Source organism: Diorhabda sublineata, chromosome 8 (assembly GCF_026230105.1).
Source record: "Diorhabda sublineata isolate icDioSubl1.1 chromosome 8, icDioSubl1.1, whole genome shotgun sequence".
Classification (NCBI taxonomy): domain Eukaryota; kingdom Metazoa; phylum Arthropoda; class Insecta; order Coleoptera; family Chrysomelidae; genus Diorhabda; species Diorhabda sublineata.
In genome coordinates, this window is record NC_079481.1 from 14,350,360 (window position 1) to 14,376,398 (window position 26,039).

Below are 26,039 nucleotides of genomic sequence, written 5' to 3' on the forward strand. Positions count from 1 at the left end.
TATGTTCAACACCTTCTTCTGACCACCTTATAAGGATGTTTACATATGAGAATGCAGTAAATTGAATCCAGTTCGAGCACATCTCGTGCGTAGCCCACGTATGACCGAAATCCAGCCCAAGCAAATGATTATTTTAATAATAAGACATATTGAATACAGCCAACACCCAATTTGCATCTCCCAGATGATTAGTATCATGCAACTTACCACAAGCTCTAACCAATTCAATTAATTAATGTACAATCTAAAAAATATTGAACAATGTAAAACTAAAATGTTATATAAAATACTTAATGTTCACACAGACAGTGAACAGACCCACGAAAAAACTTGGTTCTGGACTAGCCTTGGGATGAGTTCGATAACCATGTTATCGTCTTCAGAGACTTAAGCGTTTACGAAACGCGCGTCAGACACATTATGTTCAGTATAGTACGTGTGAGATGTGCATAAGCTTGGTTCAATTTGCGGCGGGTGTAATTTCCAGTTACCATATATTGAAGTGGACATACTGTTTATAAATACTCCTCATTTAATTTAAATTATTAATTATTATAAACTTGAAGGAAGGGTTTCTATAGTTCAGTTGTAATAGAGAGATAAGATTTTTTATCCTATAGTTAACGTATAACAAAACTGGTTAGTGAAAGTATGTCTATTCTAACTTGCAACGTGAACTTTCAAACTAGGTAATCCTTTATTTATGATGTCATCTTTGGATTGTATATAATTAAATTGATTAAATCGCTTCCAAGATATTTCTACCTTTGTATAAAGAACAATAATAAAATCTAATAACTAATAACAGGAGAGTCAGTAATGATTTTGTTGAGTATATAATTTGAAAATCTGTTCTGGAGGATTAACCTTAATATCATTTATAAGGGGGTGATAGAATGCTTCCAATCTGTAAAAAATGTTCATCTTTTTATTATTTATTTGGGGCAAACATTTTTTCAGTAGTCCTCTGATAGCTGACATTCATTGATATTGGTAATATAGGTAGATCTATGAATAGATGGTTCTAAGAGAAAGGCAGAAAACTCTCACAATGTCTATGAAGCAATAAATTTATTTAATTCAGCTTAATTTTTTTAGTATCTCAGTGTATCGAATATTTCATATTCTATCATACATGATCCGCCTCAGTAGAAGCAGTCTAGAGCTGGTGAATATATCAGAGATAATCAAATAGGTTACAAAATTCCTGATGGTATCGGGAAACTTCGTGAAGATTCTACTGTGAATGTACACAGCAATTGTGAGACCAATTATCACATATGAAGCAGTTCTTTGGGGATATAAAATTAGTCTGAATACCACGAGGAACAATCTCTCGAAGGTACAAAGACTGGTCTGCTTATGTACAACCGGGACCATCTACCGGGAAATCATGCCCAATAGCTGCACTAGAAGTGATTCTAAATCTCACACCTCTTCCATAGTATTGGAAAGTGTGGCAGAAAACACATCACATAGAATCAACAAAGAAAAATCGTCCCTAAATAATGAGAAAACCACTGATTCGAAGCAGCAGACAGAGCTGGAATGGGAGTGTAGGGATCCAGAACCAAACAACACACCAAGCATTTTTTGAGCAGATATCTATGCAATTGATAAATGGTTCCAGTAATCTAGAGAAGAATTATCGGAAGCATCCAAGCAACTATTAGAGCTTTAATTACCAGCATCATAAAATTCAAAGTCGTTTGGGTTTGTCTAGAAAAATTGAATGAACTAGGCAAGAATTATGGATTACGCTAGAGTTAAGGGAAATATCAGCTACAAAACAATAAAAAAGTATTGGAAAAGAAAGTAGATAGGAGCAAAAGCTAAACACCTGAAGACACTAGACTTTTGCAAATTTTTTTGCACAGAGGACGAGACCTCTATCCACATTCTGTCGAAGTGTGAAATACTGAAGAAGACCAGAGCACTTCACTTGGGGGAATATTAAATAGAAGACGAAAATCTGTGGAAATTAAAGCCATCCCACATTATAGACTAAAGGGAGTGGGATTAACAGATTAGCTGTGAACACTGGGTTTCCCCGTATGGCTGCAAGAAAATGGGACTCAATAGATCTTTTGGGTCGTAGTGTATATGATACCCCAATATCTACATATAAACATCGAATATTTCAGGTGTATATGATAATGGTTACTGCCAAATGACAGTTCTAACTACCTGGAAATATTCTCGATTTGTATTCTGAAATATAAATAACTATTTAACGTGTAGTTTAGGTTAGGTTTCTTTTTCTTTTTGGTTAGTAAATTGAGATCTTATTTTTATTTCAAATCCGTCAAAAAATGCACAGAATACAATAAAAACATAAATGTTAATTTCTGATTTTTTATCAGAAAATCACAAATATTTTAACGTCTTAAAATTTGTGAAAAGTGTTCAAATTACGATAAGGAATTGTTGAATTTTTTATTAGTAAAAATATGGTGGACTCAACTTATTTTATCCATTCTAGCATATACGGTTGTTCCGGGACTTGATGCAAAAAATTCTGGGATGAGTAGATGACGTGAAATAGCTATGACATAAAAAAATTCTTATACGACTCCTTGCTTCTGAATATAGGCATTTGAAGCATCGAAATCAACACTTTTCTAAATTATACATTCGAACTTTATAAATTTTTAATGGATGCTTACGTATGTCCATTTTGTATGTTTGACGTAATAAACAATTGTATACTAGTATCTGGAAGCCAGGGACGGCTCATCCCTAATGGTTAATAATCAGTAACTTACGGGGACAACCTGTATAACAAAAATCAATTGATTTTATAACTAATAGATACTTTTAGTTTAACTCGGTAAAATTTATGATTTATAGTGAAATATAGATGTTTATATCGTTGTATATGCCAAGGAAACCATTCACTAGACATTTTGAAAAAAAATTGTTATTATTTATTGAAAACACCTACAGGAGGTATTGAAACATAATCAAACGTTTCTAATTGAACTGTATATTGTTGAACTTCGTCGAAAAATTCTAATTTATTACAATACAATCTTAAATTTAACCTTTGTGGACTAGATTATTATTCAGGCGTAGCACTGCGATGCCGGAAATTTGTAATATCTAATCATAAAAATTATAACTCAACGTTTTTAAGTATGTTTAATTAGCGAAGGAAGTAAATTTTGATTTCAAAAGAATAATTATTCAAATTAAAAGACATTTAATGATCACTGAAGGTGAAACTAATAACTAACGATAAATAAATCGGTTTCAAATACTGAATCAATAGACTATAACATGTTTTTTTGTTACAATAAATCCAAACAGTACAAATGCAGTTGTATTCAAGGATAACGAGTGATTTGATGAATTCGATTCAGAGAAAAAAAAACCGAAAGGAGTTGAAAAGCTGTAATAAAGATTTCATAATAAAATGTTATAATTGCTTTTATAGAATATCATCAATTAGTTTCTTGCCACATTTGGGTTTGAGGTCTTCAAAAAGTTCTATTTAGCTCATTTTATAATTGTTAGCATAAATACTTTTGTATAATTTGTCGGTGTAGTTTAAATGCCAATGAATTTATACTTTCCAATGATATTATTCAATTGCATTCATTTGAATCCATTATACGTCGCTTACTGAAATTAAGTTTTATTTCTAAGTATTTGTAACGAAATTCAGAATCATGGAACAAAATTTCGCGTATGGATGCGCAGAGAAACATTCCACCACCCCCTGAGCTTTATGGAAGGTTCTGGGAAGTCTTATCTTTTTGTTAAGATTTAACCTGCTGGCTATACACTCTTGTCTTCTTGGTCTGGACGTCTTAATGTGTGTGTTTTCGCTGCCCCGAATAAACCCTTTCTTCGACAAGAAAAGATCTAATCCGAGTGGTACTTCGTCTTCTTTACAGCTGTCCCCGATGTATAACTTGGCACTTGCTTATGAAATGCGAAGTTACCATGTCGGGGGATGTCATCTACTTACGAATTTTTGTTATTTTTTCCTAATTAATTTTTTTCTTATTAATTACTTTTAAATATACAATATGAAAATGCTTACTATGTGAGACTATAACAAAATTGGACAATTTGTTAATGCATTTATCGAAGAAATAAATTGTTTTAAACATTTGTGTAAATCATTTTCGGCTCTGAGTAAAACGGGGGATCTTTGTAGAGCCGCAGATAAGAAGACAGATGGATGGAGTGCTGTTGAAGAAATCATGAAGATCCAAGTTATGTTGAGATTGTTGAAAATATGTAGGATTATTAGTTGTAATATAACTATAAAAATCACTTTTTGCATTTTCATTTCGACTTTTTTCCTGAAAATATTGGTAACTTGAATTAAGAGCAGGTTAAAATCAGGAAACGGCAGTTTCGAGAAGTACCATCAGAAGGAGATTACTTCTAACGGCAAGAAGACGTTTAACGGTGCCTAGATTTTCACGACGATACATAGCTGCCCGTCTCCAATGGGCACAAGAGCACAGGGATTGGGTTTTATAATAATAGCATTACGTTCATTTTTCCGACGAGTTTCGATTTGGTTTACACACGTCGGGAAAAGGTCTGGTGAAATAAAAATTTTCACACTTCAATACGCTGCACATTTTTCCTTACTTGGTTTATTGTATATTCTTGATTACAAAAATTTAAATTTTCTTTATGTATAAGATTGAGCACATTTTATAAATTTAAATTTTTTTTCATTGAATATAATCAATGGGGACAAGACCTTTAGAGTAGTGAGTAAAAAATCAGAGTTTTTCCAAGGGTCCCTTGGTCGAGGAATTAATATTAGAGGACGCAAACTTTCAGGGAATGTTTTTTTGGGACATAGTTTAGAAAAGAAGCATCTTATTCAATATATTATGAAACTAGCTTATAAATTCAATAAATCGTAAAGTTTTCGAATTAACTTTTAAAACGTTAAAGAATGCAGGTCACTACAAATACTTCCATTATAGAAATTATTTTTGAACTTTATTGTCCCTTATAATGCAATTTTAAAAATGTAATGCCGTTGAAAATGGCATAATTCGTTGCTGATTTTTTTCTTTTTTACGATAAATTTTGCTTTTTCAAGAAAGCTTAGAACTACTATATTATATATATATATATATATATATATATATATATATATATATATATATATATATATATATATATATAATTGATAACGACCTTTCAATTCAACTGTAAATTCGAAGTAAATCAAATTAAGACTCCTCCAATCTTTTACCTAACACAAGTCACGTTTATTTTTCATCATTCATCATGTCGGAGGAACTTTCTTTATTTATTGCCGTGACGTTCATACTCGATTCAGTTTTTGTAACGTTTTACGAAGTATTCACTTTTCTTTCTTTCACTTTCAACGTGTTGTTCTAGAAAAATAAACAGGTTTAAAGAAAGCGAAAGTACGAACAAAGAAACGATGCGCGTTTTGGATATTATGTTCAATTTTTACAAACAACTATAAAATTATGTTGTTTATTGACAACAGCTTTTCGTTTAAGATAAATAATTTATGTCTCCTAATCTTAGCACGGATTTTTAATACATAAATACATACTTTAATACATAATTTTTAATACTATTTTCAGGAAAATGATTTTATGAATTTTTAATTCACTTACTATATCAATGCATTACTGTAATTCAACTGCGTCTTCAGGGGGGCAACTGTCCCCCTGCCTCCCCCCAGAGATCAAAGCATAGCGACAAGTCCTAAGGCCGTGCGAGCAATTGACTTCCTAATCTATTAATAAATTCCGCATCGCAGGAATTAAGGAATTAAGGTTTAATGTATATTGTAGAAAGTCTTGAAATATTCAGAATATCATTAATATTTTGACATCCAAAAAGGAGCATTTTGTAAATATTGTATGTTGTTCCCACCAAATAAAAATTCATTTAGAAGCATATTGGGATCATTTACTATGAGGCCCTTTTGCAAGTTCAAAGATATTGACGAGCAGTGCCAAAAGCACTTCCATAAGGAGGCATTGAAAGCTGCTAAATCTTTTCTCGAAGGGGTCGATTTGAAACTGAACAAATATTCCGAGGGAATTATTGAAGAATATCGCAAAATTAGAAAATCTATTATTTCCTGCATTACGTTTTGCGGGTCACACGAGGTAAACATTATGGTGAAGGTATTCTCGAGGATTTATACAGGCTGCGAATTGACACGGGACATTTGATTTTAAAACATTGAGTAAAGTATCAGTGGATATTCAAAATGAAATTATTGGTATTTGTGGAAGCGTGATATTATGAAAAAAGTGAAGAAACTAAAAAAATCCAAGAAATGTTTGTCGGATTCATTTGGTTAGAAGATTTAGATGCGAAATCGTCCTCTACTTTCATTGCTCGTCCAAAATCTAAATTAGAAATACAATGGGAATCACCAAAGATAATATAAACTTTTTCGGGAATCAGTTCTGAGGAAGAAGTTGATACCTAATATTTCCAGACTTTATCTCATAAACATTATGACAGGAAGGAAATAGTGCAACTCGGAAAAGTGCCTTCCAACTGCATGCAGCTTCTAGCTTTGATGGAACCCGTTGTCAACGTACTCCAATCTGTAGCTTTGGACGTGGTTAAAGCCTCGGAACACATTAAAAGGATCTCACTTTTAATTAGAAACCACCATGAAAATCCGGAAAAAGTGACAGACGAAATTATAATGGAAGCTGTTGTTGTTGCAGAGAAAGTCGGACTGGAGGAGGACATTACATCAAAGTCGCGTGGAAACAAGAGTTTTGCTGAAGAAAACACGCTTTCATTCGCATTATATAAGTTACACCCGGCGTAGATGACAACTTGTGAATCTATTGCCCAGTTTTATGATTTACCGAACATAAAGAATGAAATTGTACTTTGACAGCAATTGTGGCACGATAGGTTTAATGTAACAAATCGAAAGTAGTTTTTGATGTCCTTGAAGAAACAAATTCCTTCTTTCCCAAAACGGAGAAGCATTAAAAATTCTGATCGCTTTACCATACACAACCTGTACAGTAGAGCGATCCTTTAGCAGTCTCAGAAGACTAAAAACATGGCTAAGAAGCACCATGGCAGAAGATCCATTAATGGTCTAGTGATGAGTGTACACAGAGCTATCATAAATAGAAACTCAAATTATTTTATTGATAAAGTGGCTGAAAGTTTTGCAAAAAATCCCCGCAGATTATGTTTTAATTAAATATGTTAATATTTTTGTTAAAATAAATAATTACTAATGTGTTTAAAAGTTTGATTTGATATTAGAACCATTCTTATTACAATCGTCATCGAGGCAAAGTGTAACCAAAGTGTAACGCTTGCCCCATTTTTCCCCCTTAGTCATAAGCTGGCGACGCCCTTGCTGTAATTGGAGTTTCCACAACTGGAAGTCATATTTTGGAATACTCTGAAAAAATAAGTGTTCCATCTATCTTATCTTCCATCGTAAATTTTTTGGTAAGACTTCCGTATCATGCCCGTGACGGAAGTGGATAAGGTTTGGTATGTAGGTTGGTCTGGAGGTGAGAACTCAAAATATGCAACCATCCATTGCGGAAATTAAAATCGTCGAAGTTATGAAAATGTGATTATTCAGCTATACTTGGACAGAAAAAGTATTGGAACGAAAAAATCGCGTGAATAGCTTATAATTTGAAAAGAAATTGGTTGAAATAACTCATAGAGCTGGAAACGACACTTAGAAATAGCCTAACCTAACTTAATGTAACCTAACCTAAAAAGTTGTTTTTTGAAAGAAACAATAGTATATTATATTATATTATATATATATATATATACAATAGTATATTATATTATAAGGATTAAAAGTACATATTTTTTTACGAGCAATATTTACAGTTGCGACGCGGAGCGCAGTGCTACCGAGTGAATGCAAAATTGCGATTAGTACTACTTTTAGTCCTACGATTAAAAGTAGCGTTTTTAATCCTAGGATTAAAATTGTTGCTAAGCAACGACTAAAATTTTTTACGGTAAGTGAATTGATGGCTTTTGAACCTGAAAATAGTACAAAAATGTATTTTTTGATGGTTGGAGAAAAATTCATTTTTGACATCGATAAAGCGGTTCAAGAAAATATATCACAAATATTACTTTGAACGTTAGCACGAAGTTCATGATGAATGGATAATTTGACATGAAACTGCATTGCAACAACTACTCCCTGTCTTAACACAGCACTACACTATTTCACACTACACTATAATCACAGTACAGTCAGATACACTCTCCTTATGTCATCCCATAGCTGGAGGAATGGGACGACTACTTTTTATCTCACATTTCGATGGTAAAGTTGAGCTTACATATGCCTGTTCATGTCATCTTATTTGTCCTTTTCAGTCATACCATATTTAAAGTGCTTCCAGTTGCTTTCAATGAGGGCTCACCGGCTTGTACCACGAGCACTATGAATCACAAGTCTTGTGGATATCTAACTTGAAATTCATTTAATTTACAGGTGGATGAGATCTAGTGCACGTTTGAGTGAGTCCAAGTTTGAGTCCAAGAGATTCCACTTAGAGCCAATATAAGTCGTATTATGACCTTAATAAACAATTTTTCATCAGAAAACTTTTCAAAAATGGAGAAGGAAAAACCACATTTATATGTGTTTTCTGAAAGCTGTTGAATTGTTTTACAAAAATAGTCAGCCGCAGATAACGCATACCATCCAATATACCAATATCATGAAGAGAGTCTAGCAATAATAAAAATTACTCTTATTTTTGTGTGGGAATCAATATAAAAAAAGGCAAATATTCTATGTCTTTTATATTCGAAAGATATTCTTTGTATCGAAAATTCTAGTCAAAATATATTAGAGGATGGAAATAAAAGTTATGTTGAAGGTAAATCTTCTAATATTTCTCCTTCAAGAAGACACTCTACATTCATTCAATCAAAATGACTTTAATGATTCAATTAGAGATATGCAATAAAATAGATCTGAAACAAATCTTCTTGGACTTTGTTTACAACATTGGAATTTGTTTAGAAGATACCTTGTCTAGAAATAGAAGTAAATGGGTTGTTCCTAAAGAAAACAGCAATACGGTTATTGTACTAACATTTCAAGACTTTTTGAAAGAAGTAATCAAACTTATAATAAAATAGAACGATGCTTATTTGTTGAGTTTTTTAAACTGAAAGCTGTTTCATTAAGCAACGAGAATAATATAGAACCGTCTATACCAATAGAATACGCAGTATATTGATCTTTGAATCAATATGTACGCTAATGGATTTATTAAAGTATGATGAACATCAGTGGAAACTGTGCAGCGACCTCAGAGTCATCGATTAGTTATTAGGTTCACAAGGTGGATTAACCAAATCCTTGTTTCCTTTGTCTGATGGACAGCAGGGTCAAAGAGCATCAATATGTGAGAATAGAACAAAATGGCGTATTGGGAACGAACATAATTCGGGAAAAAGTCGTTGGTAGATACAAAAAATATTATTCTACCCTTTAGATGATGAACTGGAAGTGTGGTTGGAGGCGATAGGATTAGTATAAAAGTATCTTACTGGTCAATAAGTCATTCAAAAAGGTTGTCGAATAGCTTATGGGAAATAAAAAATTGGAAATTATGAAGATGAAAATTTAAACAAAATATGTCATTGAAGATGATTCCTGCACTCACATTTTTTTCCCAACAACTTAAGAAGTATGAGTAAACAGACGGAGCAGGGGACCGTTTTTTAGATGAAAATATGTTAGGGTTTTATTGTTAGCTTATAATAAGAAAAACTGAATTAGAAAGACAGGCAAAAATTTGTTATTTTAAAAAACTTTGTTATTGTAATATTATAAGTACGAGGATGGAGCCAGAAGTACCTGAACTTACCTAGAGGTGCCGGTAGCTGCTTGGAAAATACCACTGTATTAGAAAGTAGACAATCTATGAAGTTTGGAGATGCCACGTTGTATAGGATTTGTTTGGCAGCCATCAATAGTGACCGTTTTAGTAAATTTATAAACAAGGGAAACATTGATCATTAGAATGAATGAATGAAAATTTTTATTTGAAAGTCCTCAGCCCAAGCAAAATGAACGCTGACTAGATTCAACTCTGGGTAAGACGGCTCCTTCGTTATCATCATTAGAGTATTGGATAACAGTGTTTTAACGAGGCACTACGACCTGCGAAGACCAGCATCGTAGTGGTCGACCAAATGAGGTAACGACTCCAGAAATGTTGAAGAACATCCACTAAGTGGTACTGGATAATCGGAATATGAGAAAACTGTGCGCAAGTTCGTGCGTTTGCTCACAATAGAACAAAAACAGCCTCGTGAAGATGTTTCCATGGAGTGTTACATAATTATAGATGAAACGTAGGTGCATCACTTCCCACCAGACACCGAAAAAAAAAAAAAAAATCAAAACAATAGTCTGAAAAGGGAAAACCGTCTCCAAAGAAGACAAAGACAGTTCCATTTGCAGGGAGGATTATAACGCCGGTTTTTTTGGAATGCGCGTGGGTTTATTTTCATTGACAATCTTGAAAAAAGAAAAACTATTAACGGCGAGTATTATGCGAACTTATTTCAGCAGAAAAATTAAGCAGAAACGGCCGCATTTGGCTAAAAAAACTGTTCTTTCATCAAGACGATGCACCAGCTCACAGATATGTGTATATCAAAATTAATGAATTAAACTGTGAATTGCTACCACATGCACCCTATTGGTCAGATTTAGCCCCCTCCGATTATTTTCTGGCTCGGAGGACAAAATTTTTCAACAATGATATCGGCAGTTAATGTATTTTTCGATGAGCTTGAAGTTTGTTATTATGAAAAGGGTATCGAACTTAATGAACATCGTTGGGAAAAGCTAAAAGGAGATTACGTTGAAAAATAAATATATTTTTTTCCAAAATTTTTGTGTTTTCTTTATTAGGCCAAGGATATGAATGTTCATAATATACTTTTTCAACTTTACCATAACCATTTTTTAGAGTATTTCAAATTAAGTGCTATTGAAAAAAAAATGTTTTTGTTTAATTTGTTTCTTATAATAAATTTTATGTTGCATTTGAATGAGTGATGTAAACGTGCTTGAAAGTATATAAGATATATAAAAAACTGTCATTAATTATGAAAGTTGAGTATCTTACGAACGAGAAGGTACATTTACATTAATTGAATGGACAATCAGTGATGAAAACGTCTTCCAGTTTATAGTTATTACTTGATATTACGATGTGTGTTGTTAATTGAATAAGTAATAATTAAAAGAAAAGGCTTTTTTATAAATAATGAATCTTAAAAGGAATAATATATCATTAAATATTTCTATCAACATCAATTTGAATATTGAATTTTGAAATCTATGAATTTAAAATTCTTACAAGAATTAATACGATTCAAAACCACCAAAAATGTTAATTAATTATTTCCCAGACTATGAATACATAAGTATTCGAAAGTTCGGAAAACATATTGAAGTTAGTCGACTTTGGTGTTTCATTGCCACGTTCCGAATAAGAAACCGCTCGTAATATAGCTGGCAAAGACTTCTTTACAATTCATGTTATTGAATATATGAAAAACCAGACTTGATACAGATTCGGTGTGTATTAAACAATGAGGAAAAAGGGAGAGCTTTCATATGAACTTTGTCTCCTTCAATTGTATATATGTTTGTGTCAAATCATTGAGTCCTCATACTTCTGGTGTGATTTGAATACATTTTTAATACTGCTTTGAATCAGCTAAAAAATTATCTCACTACTCTATTAAGACCTGTTAATCATATAGTTAAGTGATTCAAAGTGTCCCTTCTCTACTAGTTTTATAATTATCATAGTTTTTATCACATTTATATTTATTACTCAAAGCAGGTTGTACACTGACCCCTAATAGGTCCTAATAGGAACCACCCTCATAGTTAAGTGAATCCAAATATTCCAGACCTACAATTAGACATTGAACCCCTATTAACGTATCGTTTCAAATAATTTACTTTTATCTAATAGTGATGTGACTCTAAACGAACATAAATATCCATTTTATTATTATTATTATTATTATTATTATTATTATTATTATTATTATTATTATTATTATTATTATTATTATTATTATTATTTTTTAAACGACTTCCTCACACTTCCTCAGCAATTTGCTGGGAAACATTCACCACCTCTGCGGAGTCCTGCTCAGCAGAGGGGCTCGGACGGTTGGAGTGTCCTTCTAGTCGTCTTGTCACTTATGGTATCGTTCCTGGAACATACTTCATGAGTGACGGGCTATCAGTGATTTCCTTTTACCCTACGTCTCCCTTCCCCTCTCGGGATTAGGAGTTCGGGTTCCTTTCTCTCTGCTGTCTTTGTCTTTCATCTTTTTCCTGGTTGCTGAGAATACTCTAAGCCATGTTCTGCACCGATTTCCAATTCTCTGAGCTGTCAAGCATCTTCTCTACAATGTTGTCTGGAGTGAGCTCGCATTCCAGCTGTCTGCAAGTTCTGTCTCTGACCTCTCTCCACTTGTAGCATACGAAGATGGTATGTTCGGCAGTGTCTACGGCGGCACAGTATATACATCTATCCGTGGTGTCTTTTCTGAACCTTTTGGCATAACATCGAAAGACGCCATGTCCTGTTAGGACCTGTGTCAGGTAGTAGTCTACTTGGCGGTGCTCGCACTTAACCCACGGCTTGATGTCTGGTATTAACCTTTTGGTCCATTGGGCCTTTACTGTCTCACCTTCCCATCTAGTTTGCCATGTTGTGAGGGAACTTTCTCTAGCTTCGTTGCTATTCTGTAGCGATTTGTACTTGGATGTTCTTTCCTGGGCTAAGAGATCAATGGGCACCGTAGCCGTAATTACTTGGAGTGCTACCCCAGACACAGTTCGGAAGGCGGAGGCTACACGCAGCAGCATGTCTCTTTGTGCTCTATTGACCGTAGTATAGTGCTTTTTTCTTATAAGCGCTTTTTGCCATATTGGGGCTCCATATAGGACAATATTTTGCATAGCACTACACAACACTGCTCTTTTGCTTTGCCTAGGACCTCCTACGTTTGGCATAATCCGAGCAAGTTAGGACACCCTTTCTATTGCTTTCTTTGTTACTGTTTCTACATGTTTGCCAAAATTTCTACTTTCGTCAATGGTTATACTTAGGTATCTCAGGTTCTTTGCTGGCTTTATATTGACTCCGTCTACGCTGAAGCTTATTTGCTCCCTCTTTTGTTTACCCTTTAGTAGGATTGCCTCAGTTTTGTGGGGAGCAAGAGCAAGCTTGTTGTCTCTCATCCAGGTATTTATTTTTTCCAGGCACATGTTGATATTTGTAACCAATGTCTGTTGGCTTTCTGCTCCGACTATCAGCGCCAGATCGTCAGCAAATGCTATTGTTACAGCATTACGAGTTAGTTCTAAGCTCAGTACGCCGTCATATAGTACATTCCACAGCAGTGGACCCAGGACGGAACCCTGGGGAACACCTGACGTAATATCCACCTCCCTATTCTTTTCTAATTGCAGCTTTCTGTTTCTTAAATAGTTAGAGACAAGGTTTATTAGATATGTCGATATTTTCCTTTTTTGTAGCTCTTTGATAATCAGGCTGTGGCATGCAGTGTTGAAAGCATTCTTAACGTCAATTGTGACAAGAGTGCAGAATCTACTTTTGAACTCCGTTACAGTATTTAGTGCAGCTTCTACAGCCTGGATCGTGGATTTCCCTTTTTGAAAGCCATACTGACACATGTGCAACCCTCCTCTGTCTTTAAGCTCATCTTGTAGTCTTTCCCGTATGAACGCTTCTAGTAACTTGCTCAAAGAATTTAACAGACAGAGTGGTCTGTAGGAACTAGGTAACTCAGCTGACTTTCCTGGTTTTAGTATTAAAACCATCTTTGCAACTCTCCATTCATTTGGAAATTCCTGTTTTTGGAGTAGTTTGTTCATCATGTCTAATAACCAGGCTGGGGCACAATCTGATACTATTTTGATAGCCTTAGGGGGAATTTGGTCAATTCCAGGTGATTTTCCACATTTGATACCTTGGGCTACCTTCCTTAGCTCTTCTGCTGTGAAGGGTGGGGCTGGAGCTTCCTTTTCAGGGTATCTCCACTTATCATTTCCGGGTGGAAACAGTACTGCCACGATTTCGGATTTCTTTTCGATGTCAAGCTCATAGGGTATTAAGCTCTAGCTAGGGTACCTCGGGCTTGCTACACCCGTAGTCGCAGTGCGACCCCCTGAGGGGATTATTATTATTATTATTATTATTATTATTATTATTATTATTATTATTATTATTATTTATAATTATTCTATACGATAAGATATAGTATTTAAGGCAGCTTTTATACGAATACTGGGTTCTTAATAGTTTGATGTTCGATTGGAATCTATTTATTCATTTTTTTCTCAAAAAATAGCTTTTTATAGAGTTTTGAGTTGAGTTTTATAACCTACATCTTATTTTTTGACCTGAGCTTTCTAAATATTTTGCTTCTTAATGATAACGAATTTGGTTATTCTAATACTGGTATTCGTATGAATAAAGATCCATTCTAAAATTATCAATTACTGTTAAGCTAGCTTGACTGAAAATATAGAATATGTACTGATAAAAATATTTGTTAATAAGATATTATGGTCTGAATTATATGAAAAAATGTTTTATACAATACTATAGAAATCCAAAAAACTAAAGTTATCTACTTTTGGTATCTACTCTAGAAAACTAACAAATATTTATTTGAAATTTAGTCAAATATAAAGCTCAACCTAGTTCCTATTTTGCAATTTTTGATCACACGATTTCCTTTGTGAATGAAAAATTTATCTATTCTGTTTTCTGTGTGATTTTCATAAGATTTCTAATGATAATCGGAAGTTTGCATGGACTTAGATATCAAGTTACAGGTACAGGATGAACAAAGTACCATAAAAGATTTAGTCATGCGAAGTGCAGAGATATACATCGACAATTATCTTTTGAGAGCAAAACTCAATATGAAAATAGAGGGATAGAAGGAATCCAAATAAGAGAAACAAAAAATAAAAAATAACATAAAATAAGAGAGAAGAAAATAGATGAAAAATTCGAAGAACACACTGAAAAAGAAAAGGAAATATGGCAAGATCAAATAGTAAGTGTATGAATACAATAGATGTGGAATCAAAGAAGAGAAGTTGAAGAAATGGTTATTGCAGCGAAAAAAGAGCATAGGAAGATTTTGGTAACAAGATAATAGAAGACAGTAAAGGAAATCAGAAACTAGACTTCAAAGTTATAAAAATAATAAGAAATGGGAAATCGAACCAGGCGAAACAAAAAAAATTGTGTTGTATTGAGACAAGATGAATTAATCATAAAACGTTGGAGGAAGTATTTAGAAGAAGTATTTGATGTTGAAAAGGAACGACTGGAAATCTAAGATGTAACGCACCTAAAAGTAGAAAACGATTAAAACGAAGAACCGATACAAAGATAAGAACAGCAAAACTAAACGGCACACAAACAAGCTTTTGCTTGTGTGACACCAGTCGCTCTACGGTGATCAGCTGACAACACGTAACGTGTTTACGCACGCGGTTAGTGAATTTTTTATTTCGTAATTGTAAGTAGAATATGTTTTTGTCAAAATAGTGATGATTGACTAATATTAACATTGTATATTTTGAGCTTTAACTGTCATATTCCTTAAATTAATTTAGAATTTGTATGCAGGGTGTCCCACGACGAGTTCTATCTATCTGTATATGGCAAAATACTTATAGTAAAATCATGAAAATGTCTACGTTTGGGTTTTCGGAAAAATATTTTGAAAGATAGCCAATTTTCGGTTCTACGACTGTAACTTTTTTATTTTGAATACATTTTGGAAATCTACGTAAAATTTTAGTATACTTTTGTTTGAAAACTTTTTTCGAAAAATACATACTTTTTGAGTTATTAATTTTTTTGTAAAAAATTTGAATATTACAGACCCTTATTTTTTTACGAGGATACCCTTGAGGATATAAAAATGGTTTCTCTTCGTATACTTTTAGCAAGATCAGACGTATTTGAATATATGTTGAAAAATTTCTCATTTTATACAAGGTGTTTTAGAAAGTGTTCAAAGTTTAACTTCATAAATATCAAATTTCTTTATTTTTTAAGCCGAACCACCCGGTTTTTTTTATTAAAATGCATTCAGGAGTAAGAAATAAGGAAAATTCATGTAAACTTTCCTATACATAAACCTTAACGTTATCCAGATATTAAATGTTTTCTGTAAATTTTATTTTGACCCGACGAGCAATAGGATATAGAAAAGTATTTTTCGTTATCTTGTCCCTGTCTGTAAAAAAAATTGTCAATTGTTGATACTTCCGAAAATCTTTAAAATAGCTCGTTCTCAATTTAATAATGAATAAATAAAATTTGGACCACACCAACATCTGTGAAGATTTACAGAAAACATTTAATATCTGGATAACGTTAAGGATTAGGTATAGAAAAGTATACATGTATTTGCTTTAATTTTTACCCCTGAATGTATTAAAATAGATAAAAACTGGGTAATTCTATTAAAAAAAATAAAGAAATTTTATATTTATGAAGTTAAACTTTGAACATTTTTTATACACACCCTGTATGAAATGAAAAATTTTTCAACAGATTAAGGGTATTTTTGTGAAAGAATAATTTATGAGGGTCTGTAACGGTCAAATTTTTTACAAAAAAATTATTAACTCAACTTATTAACTAAAGTATGCATTTTTCGAAAAAAGCTTTAAACAAAAGTATACTTAAATCTCACGTAAATTTCAAAAATGTATTAATATATAGGGTGTTTTATTTAAAATAACAAAATAACAGTAGATTTCCGGTAGGTTGAAAATATTTTAGTTAAAATGATCGTATTCGAAAACTTAAACCTAGAATTTTTCACGATTTCACTATGAGTATTTTGCCATATACAGATAGTTTTAACTCGTCGTGGGAGCCCCTTTATAGTATATATATATAGCAAAGGCGAGGGGTGCATTCTGACAGTTAGACCGGGCTAGACATGTTCCCCCTTAGATTTTTCTAGGATTATTTTTCTTCTAACAAAATAAGTATTTGTTATGGAAATCAATCAGATAATTAATATAAAAGAAACTAATAAAGCAAAAAAATCCGGTTAATTCTGTATATGTACAGATAAACCAGAAGAAATTGAATCAGAAAAGGTACACAGAACAAGAAAGACAGACACAAAGCACTGGAACGTAGTTTGAACGAACTTAATTCGAGACAAAAGAAAAATAAAGTTGAGTAAATAGGAAGCGATGAAGATTCAGGGAATTTATTTAGAAATGCACTAAGAAACTGATGATTGCAGTATCAATTATAATTTAAGGGTGATACCAGTGAATATTAAAGATAATCGTTATGTTTTTGTAAAGTTTGAAAAAAAATTACTGTTTATTACATAGGAAAAGGTCTCAGTCATTATTCGGGTACAGAGATGAAAATATCTTATCTTCAGAAGAAACCGGGATTATCATGGTCATTCTTTGTCCCTGATAAAGAAGATCCAAATAATTTGTATATCAGCCATGATCCTTCCTGATTGTTAACCACGAGCGAGGGTCTGTACAGCTATAACAGCAAGATATTTTACTTTTGTAGTTAATTTAAATAAGTAACAACCAAATTTATAATTACTTACTTTAAGTTTTAATTGTACAACAATGTCACATAAAATGATTGTTAACATATCTATTAGACTAATTGTAAAGCTTGAAGCTATTAATAAGGACTAAGGATGAAAGATTTTATTTTTTGTTATTTTTAAAAGAAAGATTTATCGACTATGATTCAAGTCATTTTATTAGATTAGTACCTCGATAAATAAATATTTTTATAATAAATAATAGAAATTTAACGGCTTTAATTGGCTTTTTAACTACCCTTATGAATCTACCCCATCGAGTGCGAAGGTATCCCACATACTGTACGTGGGGTACATTCGTACAAATATCTTTAACCTTTTGGAATATTAGTTTCGGACTTTTTTTGAATAAACCAGAAGATATTTGTTAAACTAACTTAAATAGATAAACTGGACAAATTCAACGTTTAGTCACATAGTGTGCGAACTTATTTTAAACAAATAGTTGAATTAAATGAAAATAAATTTTAAAATAGAGTGTTTAAAACTTTCTATTCAGCCAAATTCAAACATTGACTTTTTGATAAAGATCAAAGTATAATAAATCAATTTTGTTATTAAATAGTAATAGAATTTGAGGTTGTATTTCTTTTTGATTGATAATAACAATTTTTTTGGCTCGAAAAACTGCTTTTCATCGGTATTACATTTATCTTTTTGTTGACGTGCAATGGAATTATTAAATAAATTGCTTACCAACTGCAGCTGACACAATTCCAATTAAAAAAAGGGCCCAAGGGACGGCCATTTTGTTTTTCATATAAAACGATTAACACCGATATCGTAAACTATACAGTCTCTCGTTACCGTATCAATTTCACCTATGAGATCTTTCACTTCAATTCCGCGTATGTTGGAATTGAACAAGAAGTCAGAGATTGTATACTGTTGAATATAAGGTCCCCACTTTATCGCCGTACTCTCCCAGTATTTTCAGTTTTTATTTGTTGCAATAGAACGCATTAAAGAAGCATTAGTTTGTTTAACGTTACTATTGCTAAATTTATAATCATTCTAAAATAACTATCATTTTCAAGTAACACCAGTGAAATCGAAACCTTAACGAAAATTATCTACAAATTGGTTACAGATTGCAATATGGAATCTTCAATTTAGAATCATTATCATATTTTAATGATAAAAATTATACGGGGGGGGGGGCATTTTAAAACTAGAAATATTTACTTCTTACTCAATACTGATTGATGTCAATAAACCCTTACAGATGTAATAATTCTTTCTTTCATAATTCTTTCTATTTCTTGTTTATGGTTATACATATTTTAGCGTATTTCCTCATTCCCAATTGCTTTGTTGATTTCATCCATCCAGGTCTTTTCTCGCTCTTAATATTCTGGCTTTCCCCGCTAATTCGAACCATCTTAATTGATTTTCTGCTATATATTGCTCTGCAGGTTTAGTACTCGATATTTGTCTGTATTCTTCGTTTTTGGTGTGGTCTATTTGGTCTTGTTTTTAATTTTATACGAGGAGCATTTTAAGTTCTAGCAAAGGACCATAACAGTGGAATAGGCAAGATTAAACTGGAACATGGTATCTGGTCTAGCACAAACGGTGAAGCAATGTCATTGTTCCTAGTTACTCATTTTCCACATTCCACTCCTATAGAATGAAGGTGTTAGATTCAGTAATCAAGCTGATCTATTACGGGTCAATTGCTTGAAGTATACACCGGTGATATTAAAGTTCAAAAAAAGGAATCCAACTATGTGGTTTCCCAAAATACCAGCCCAGACATTTACTTTTGATGGGGACTGTTTATGTTTGAACGCCGTAGTTGCCGACATCCATTTCAGATCTTCTTTCATACTCTTCAGATCTTTTTGATTCAAATGTAATCGACAAGTTGAACATGTGTATGTCATCCATTAGCCATATTTTTTTAAATAATAGTTACTGGAATAGGCCTATAGTTCATCTTTACGCTCCAAAATTCAAGAGACCAAGTATCACCGTTCAAAAGAAAATACACTGTATATAATAAAGAAATATCAACTATTGACTCATTTTTCGTTACAAATTATCTATTAAATCCATAAGTCACATAAACGTAATTGTTATTGCAAAATTAATTTTTTTCATAAAAATAAAAGTAGATATTTAGAGAGAGAGAGCATTGACCCCCTTATTTAAGAAACTTAAGATCTTTGGAGTCATTCAGACTTATAAATAATATTCAATAACTGAAAAATAAGTAATTTTGAATGTTATACGATCGTAATATTTATTAAGCAATATTTTCCCAACAGTGCATTAACTTTTATACGAGGTCTGGGTATTAAATAACGAGACTGCATGCCTAGAGGGCGCCCTAGACGGGGTGAAAAACGAGTAGTGCGTTAGGTATCTAGATATCTTGTCTATGCATGTCCCAAAACACGTTTCCGTCATTGTTATAGTGACAGATTCAACGTATCGATCACAAATTTCTGTTAAATTGAAAAAAAAAACTCCGACTGTGTGCTATAAATTGTTACAAGAGGCCTATGGGGACAGTTGTTTAACTAGTGCGCGATTTTTTGAGTGGTGTAAGCGCTTTAGTGAGGGCACTGAAGATGACCAGAGCCCAGGTCGCCCTGTGACTGTTTAAACTCTTGAAACAGTGACCAAAATCAGCAGAATTTTTGTACGTGCAGATCGTCGAATTAGCATCCGAATGATTGCCGAGGTTGTAAACGCCGATAAAGAAACGGTTAGAAAAATTATACACGAGGCATTACATATGACAAAAGTCTGTGATAAATTGGTGCCAAAACATCTAGCTCCTGACCAAAAGCTCTTGCGTCAACGGGTTTGAAAGGTTAGAAGATCTGCTTTGAAAGGTACCCGATTTGAGTCGATGAAAGCGATAAAGCAAAAAATGGCACAGCTCCTAAAAGCCCTCATCAAAGAAGACTTCCAGCACTACTGCTGGTATGCCTATGGATTACGAATGGTTCATCAACTTATTACTCTTTTATTCATAAAATAGATTATATCACACAAAGAAGGAATGTGATGTTTGTATTTGCAGTAATCTGGTTTATTAAATGGAGATTATAGAAACTTTCCAAAAAACGAAAATTAATGAAATGGAAAAGAGATAAACATATAAGAGGTTCTACTACAAATTAAGTCAGGAATTAAGACTAATTACACAAATAAACATGTATTTAACTTCTAGTTACTATTATATTCGTTAAGACTTACATATTGTGAACTGGCCGTTCCCTGACGGAAACCAACGTTGTAGTTAAGCGATTCCGTATGCTTACATACTTCGGTACAAAATGAAATCCAAACACAAGCAGGGGCTGCTGTTATCGAAAACTCTTCCATGATTTTTTCTTGACGAGGTAGTCGACAATAAATAAAATAAGCGATGATTCTACATACAGTTTGTATATCTATTTTATTCAGTTCTCAATAACAGCAGCCCCTGCTGTTGGGTTGGGTTAGGTTAAATTAGGTTAGGTTTCAACGATTAATTTAAATATCACTGAAAGATCATTACAATTATTTGATTCTTTAAACGAAAAAAAGTACCTGAAGGGATTCTGCTGTCGATACTCCTACAGTGATATTCCTTATATCAATAAATATGTTGCTAATACGTTATGAATCTCGAATCTCTGTGATACATCAGTATCGTTGTTTCGAAAATTTCGTTTTCATTTCAGTACAACGAAACTCACGCCGGTTCATGGTCGATGAAAGTGATAATCTCGGTCTGTTCAGTTCAGAGGCGTGACGAAACAATTCTTCTGGAGGTTAATTAACCTTCGCGCAACTACTACTTCTTATTATAATTTATTCAAGACATCCCAAGCCCTTTAATAGTGTTCACCTTAGATGTTGAAGCCTACATTCAAAATGGTGCTGCTAAAGGAGTAAAACCTCACGACAATGCCGATGATATGTTATCACATGCAGAGTTTTAAATATATATATATATATATATATATATATATATATATATATATATATCAAGGTTTTAGAAAATTATTGTGTTTTTTTATGATAGGGTAATAAAATGATGAGGCAAGCGTAAAAATAATGTAGCACTCCTTTTAGTTAGACAGTTGGAATATTTTTTCAAGTCATACATTGTTTATTTTGTCATGCATAAAAATAATAGATGTGTACACTTATATTTTCATCTAATTAAGCTACTCATGATTTCTTAACAGCCGAAGATAGAAAAGTGTCATTTTTCCAAAATATTCTATTATTCAACAAGGTACGGAAAACGTTGTATAGATATGAAGTTTTAAATTTTGATTTTTAAGCAGCCTCACGTTCATGAGAAAAAATATTAATATAAAAACTCAGAATTGAAATCAGAAGATGAAATATTGCAACAAATATTTATAATAAGTAACTCAATCATTTCATCAAAAATATTGTCCAGTTTCTACATTTTTTCTTCTTATTCAATCATATTATTAACTGCCTTTTCTCAGTTTTCAGCCTCCACATAAATTACAGCTTTCAATAACAACATCATTCATTTTATAAATTTTTTTTATTGAAACTTCTCAATATATATGTGTCCATACCAGTTCAATCGGGTTTAGTCATTCCACGATTTTCTGCAATTTCATATTTCCATTTTTCTTTAAGAAGGAAAGACAAAGAATAAAATTCGTTTTCCACAGAACCGGGATGAAACTGATTATTCTTTGAGTTTAGAAGTTTCTGTAAATGTTTTTTAATCACTTGGTTTTATAAAAGAAGATCTAAGATACAAATAATAATATGTACACTTATATTTACATCTAATTCAACTACTTATGATTTCTAAACAGCTGAAGATAGAAAAGTGTGAAGATCTATCATTTGTTAGAACCATTCTTCTACCTTTCAACGGAACGAGTAGATACAAAACTCAATAATTTAAAGTGGCCAACACATTCACAAAGTAACAATGATATAAATTTCAGAATTTACTGACTCTTTTCACTACGAGTATTTATTCAAAACCTTATTAACTACGCTTACAAAACTCCTTACCTTATATATCTTAAATAGAATTCTACACAAATTCTAGAACAAAAAAAACACAACAAATAAATAAATAGACTTACCTAGAAATCATTATGAAGAAATACTGTAGATAAACCGCCTGCTGTAATAGAAAGTCCTGGAAGGAAACGTCAAAGGAGCGTCTGCCATTTATAAAAAGCAGATGAAAGATGCCGCGCGAATTCGCCGAATCTCTTCAATTTCTCATTTCTCAGACCTTTTGATATGTTTATGCTTCTAAATGTTCTTGATTTCAGGTGTCTCCTGATTTAAAATTAGTTTTTCTTTATAATTTTTTAAAAACAGATGAAAATTTTACGTTTCGATATCTTTAGTCTTATCAAATTTCCATCTGTCCTTAAAAAATAATGAAAGAAACTAATTTTAAATCAGAATAGACTACAATTAATACGATTTAGAAGCATACACATATCAAAGGTTTAAGAAATAAAAAAATTGAAGCACATGGTACATGGACATATGAAAATTTTTAAATGTACGAGTATTAGTTATATAGCGATTATTGTTTAATTATATTAAATTGTAAAAGAAAATTGGTTTCGAAATATTCTTTTAATCACAGATTTTAACGAGGTAATCTTCATTTTTATATTTCCAATACAACTGCAATAAACTCTTAATAAATTTACCTAAAAATTAATTTCAGTAAAGCTTATTAGTCTGGTCATTTTAGGGAGCTAAATTTTCATATACACATTCACGTAAAAATGCAACAAAACTAGTTTGTAGATAATCCTACCAGGAATAATTTTTATAATAACTTCTATTGACCTCCGAGCAATAGATCGCGAAATATTTGCGAAAAACTGATTTTCGTGACCTTTTGATCTTTATAAAGTTTTCAGCAAGATATTGATGTCGATTTCGTACATCTTCATTACACCTTAATAAAGATGGAAATGAAATGAAATTTTTCCGAAGATATAACATAAAATGACTGGAGTAATAAGCTTTACTGAAATTAATTTTTAGGTAAATTTATCAAGAGTTTATTTCAATTGTATAGAAAATATTAAAATGAAGATTACCTCGTTAAGATCTTTGAATAAAAAAATATTTTAGAGCTAGTTTTTTCTTTTACAGTTTTACCGCATATAATTCATCAATAATCGCTATATATAATTAATACTCGTACATTCAAAAATTTTGATATGTCCGTTTAATATGTGCTTCAATTTCTTATTTTTTAGACCTTTTTGTGTATGTGTATTTTTCTGTTCTTGATCTTTGATTTAAAATTAGTTTCTTTTATAATTTTTTAAAGACAGATGGAAATTTGATAAACACGTCAAATTTTCATCTGTCCTTGAAAAATTATTAATGAAAATAATTATAAATCAGAAGAGACTCAAAAATCGAGAGCATTCGGAAGCATAAACATATAAAAAGGTCTAAGAAATAAGAAATTAAAGAAATTCGACGAATTCACGCGGCGTCTTTCATCTGATTTTTATAAATGGCAGAAGCACCTTTGTTGTTTTCTTTTAGGACTTTTTATTATAGCATGCGATTTATTCTCAGTATTTCTGCAAAATAATTTTTAGGAAAGTCTATTTATTTATATGTTGTATTGTTTTGTTCTAGAAGTTTGCAGAATTCTATTTAGGATATATAAGAAGTTGTGTAAGCGCAGTTAGTTTAGTTATAGATAAATACTCGTAGTGAAAAGAACGAATCAGTAATCGAATCAGTGTGATGTTGTTATTGGAAGCTGTAAATTATGTGGAGCCTAAAAAATGAAAGAAAGCAGTTAATAATATGATTGAATAAGAAGAAAAAATGTAGAAACTGGACAATGTTTTTGATGAAATTATCGAGTTACTCATCATAAATATTGGTTGCCATATTTCATCTTTTGATTTCAATTCTGAGTTTTTATATTTAAAATTATTCCTCATGAACGTGAGACTGCTTAAAAATCAAAATTTAAAAACTCATACCTATATAACGTTTTTCGTACCTTGTGGAATAACGGAATATTGAGTTTCATCCCGGTTCTGTGGAAAACGCATAAATATATCAAAACGTCTAATAAATGAGAAATTAAAGAAATTCAACGAATTCCCGTGGTGCGGTTTATTTAGAATATTTCTTACACATAATTTCTTGGTAAGTTGTGCTTTTTGTTGATTGGGATTTAAAATGCTGGACTGGACTATTATATCTATAAAAATATAGACTTAAATTTACTCCTGTTTCTAACTCTTTTAATATGTTATTATTGAAAGTGATCATAAGTCCATGTGGAGCTAAATTAAGATATGTGTATAGTGTGGAAAACATTCAAATTGATTAAAATTGTTCAATATTTTTAAATTAAATCAAACGCAAAACTTTAAATATCTCGATATATGAAAAAATAGACTTATAGCACTTTCTAAAAAACCAGCTCAAATGTAGCTTCACATACGCCACTGATTTTTGGTATATTTCCATCCAGACGGTCTGGTCCAAACACAGATGATTAAATACGAGTAACTTTCACGTTTTAATTGAAATTATAATTCTTGTCACGCCTACGGAGTCAACGATTTGCAAAATTTCTATCTTGTAGAATTATATTAAAAGAAAATCGTTCGAAAGAAGAGGTTCACTATATATATATATATATATATATATATATATATATATATATATATATATATATATATATATATATATATATATATATATATATATATATATTGCAACTAGCTATTATTTTTAAATGAAATTATATGATTAAAAAAAAATTCAACTCTCGGAAGATTCAAGACTTGTAGACTGGATTCACAGTTTTATTAGAGGAAATCTTCGGTTTTGTGAAGTCGTCGTTTTTGAATTTGAATTAACATGTTGAGATCACTTACTATTCAACTACTAAACTTGAACATTAACTGTTTAGATTACATTAATCCTTTGAATATGATTTTTTCATTTTCATAAATCATGAAATATTCATAGCACATAATATTTATTGCTAATTCAGTTTGAGAGGAAAAACAAATATTTAAATGAATTATCATATTATTTATTGATAATTGTGTAATAATAATTGAGACATATTATCCCAATAGTATGTGTTTCAACAGAAATTTATGATGGTGAAAAAGTGCACTAAACATAGAAGAAAAACAACATTGTAATTCAACATTTCAGGACAAACTAGTTTTGCCTATGCCAAACTAGTTGATCCTGATACGCACATTCTAGAATAAACTAGTACGGCCTAGTCTAAACCAATTTAGCAGATTTTTTTTCTCATTCAATATGGATGAAACTACGTTCGACAAGCAGATCGAAAGCAAGGAGGA

The 26,039-nt window shown here is 31.9% G+C and overlaps 1 protein-coding gene across 3 annotated transcripts in view; it reads right to left on the reverse strand.

The window, feature by feature from the left end:
- The window catches only part of LOC130448322 (protein Skeletor, isoforms B/C), an 83,272-nt gene extending 64,702 nt beyond the window's left edge, over positions 1–18,570 (reverse strand). For all 3 annotated transcript variants that reach the window (XM_056785611.1, XM_056785612.1, XM_056785613.1), the window contains exon 1: positions 18,397–18,570. In XM_056785611.1, the coding sequence (XP_056641589.1) occupies positions 18,397–18,460 (64 nt within the window). In that variant the 5' untranslated portion in view covers positions 18,461–18,570. The remainder of the gene's footprint in view (positions 1–18,396) is intronic.
- Positions 18,571–26,039: the final 7,469 nt, after the last annotated feature.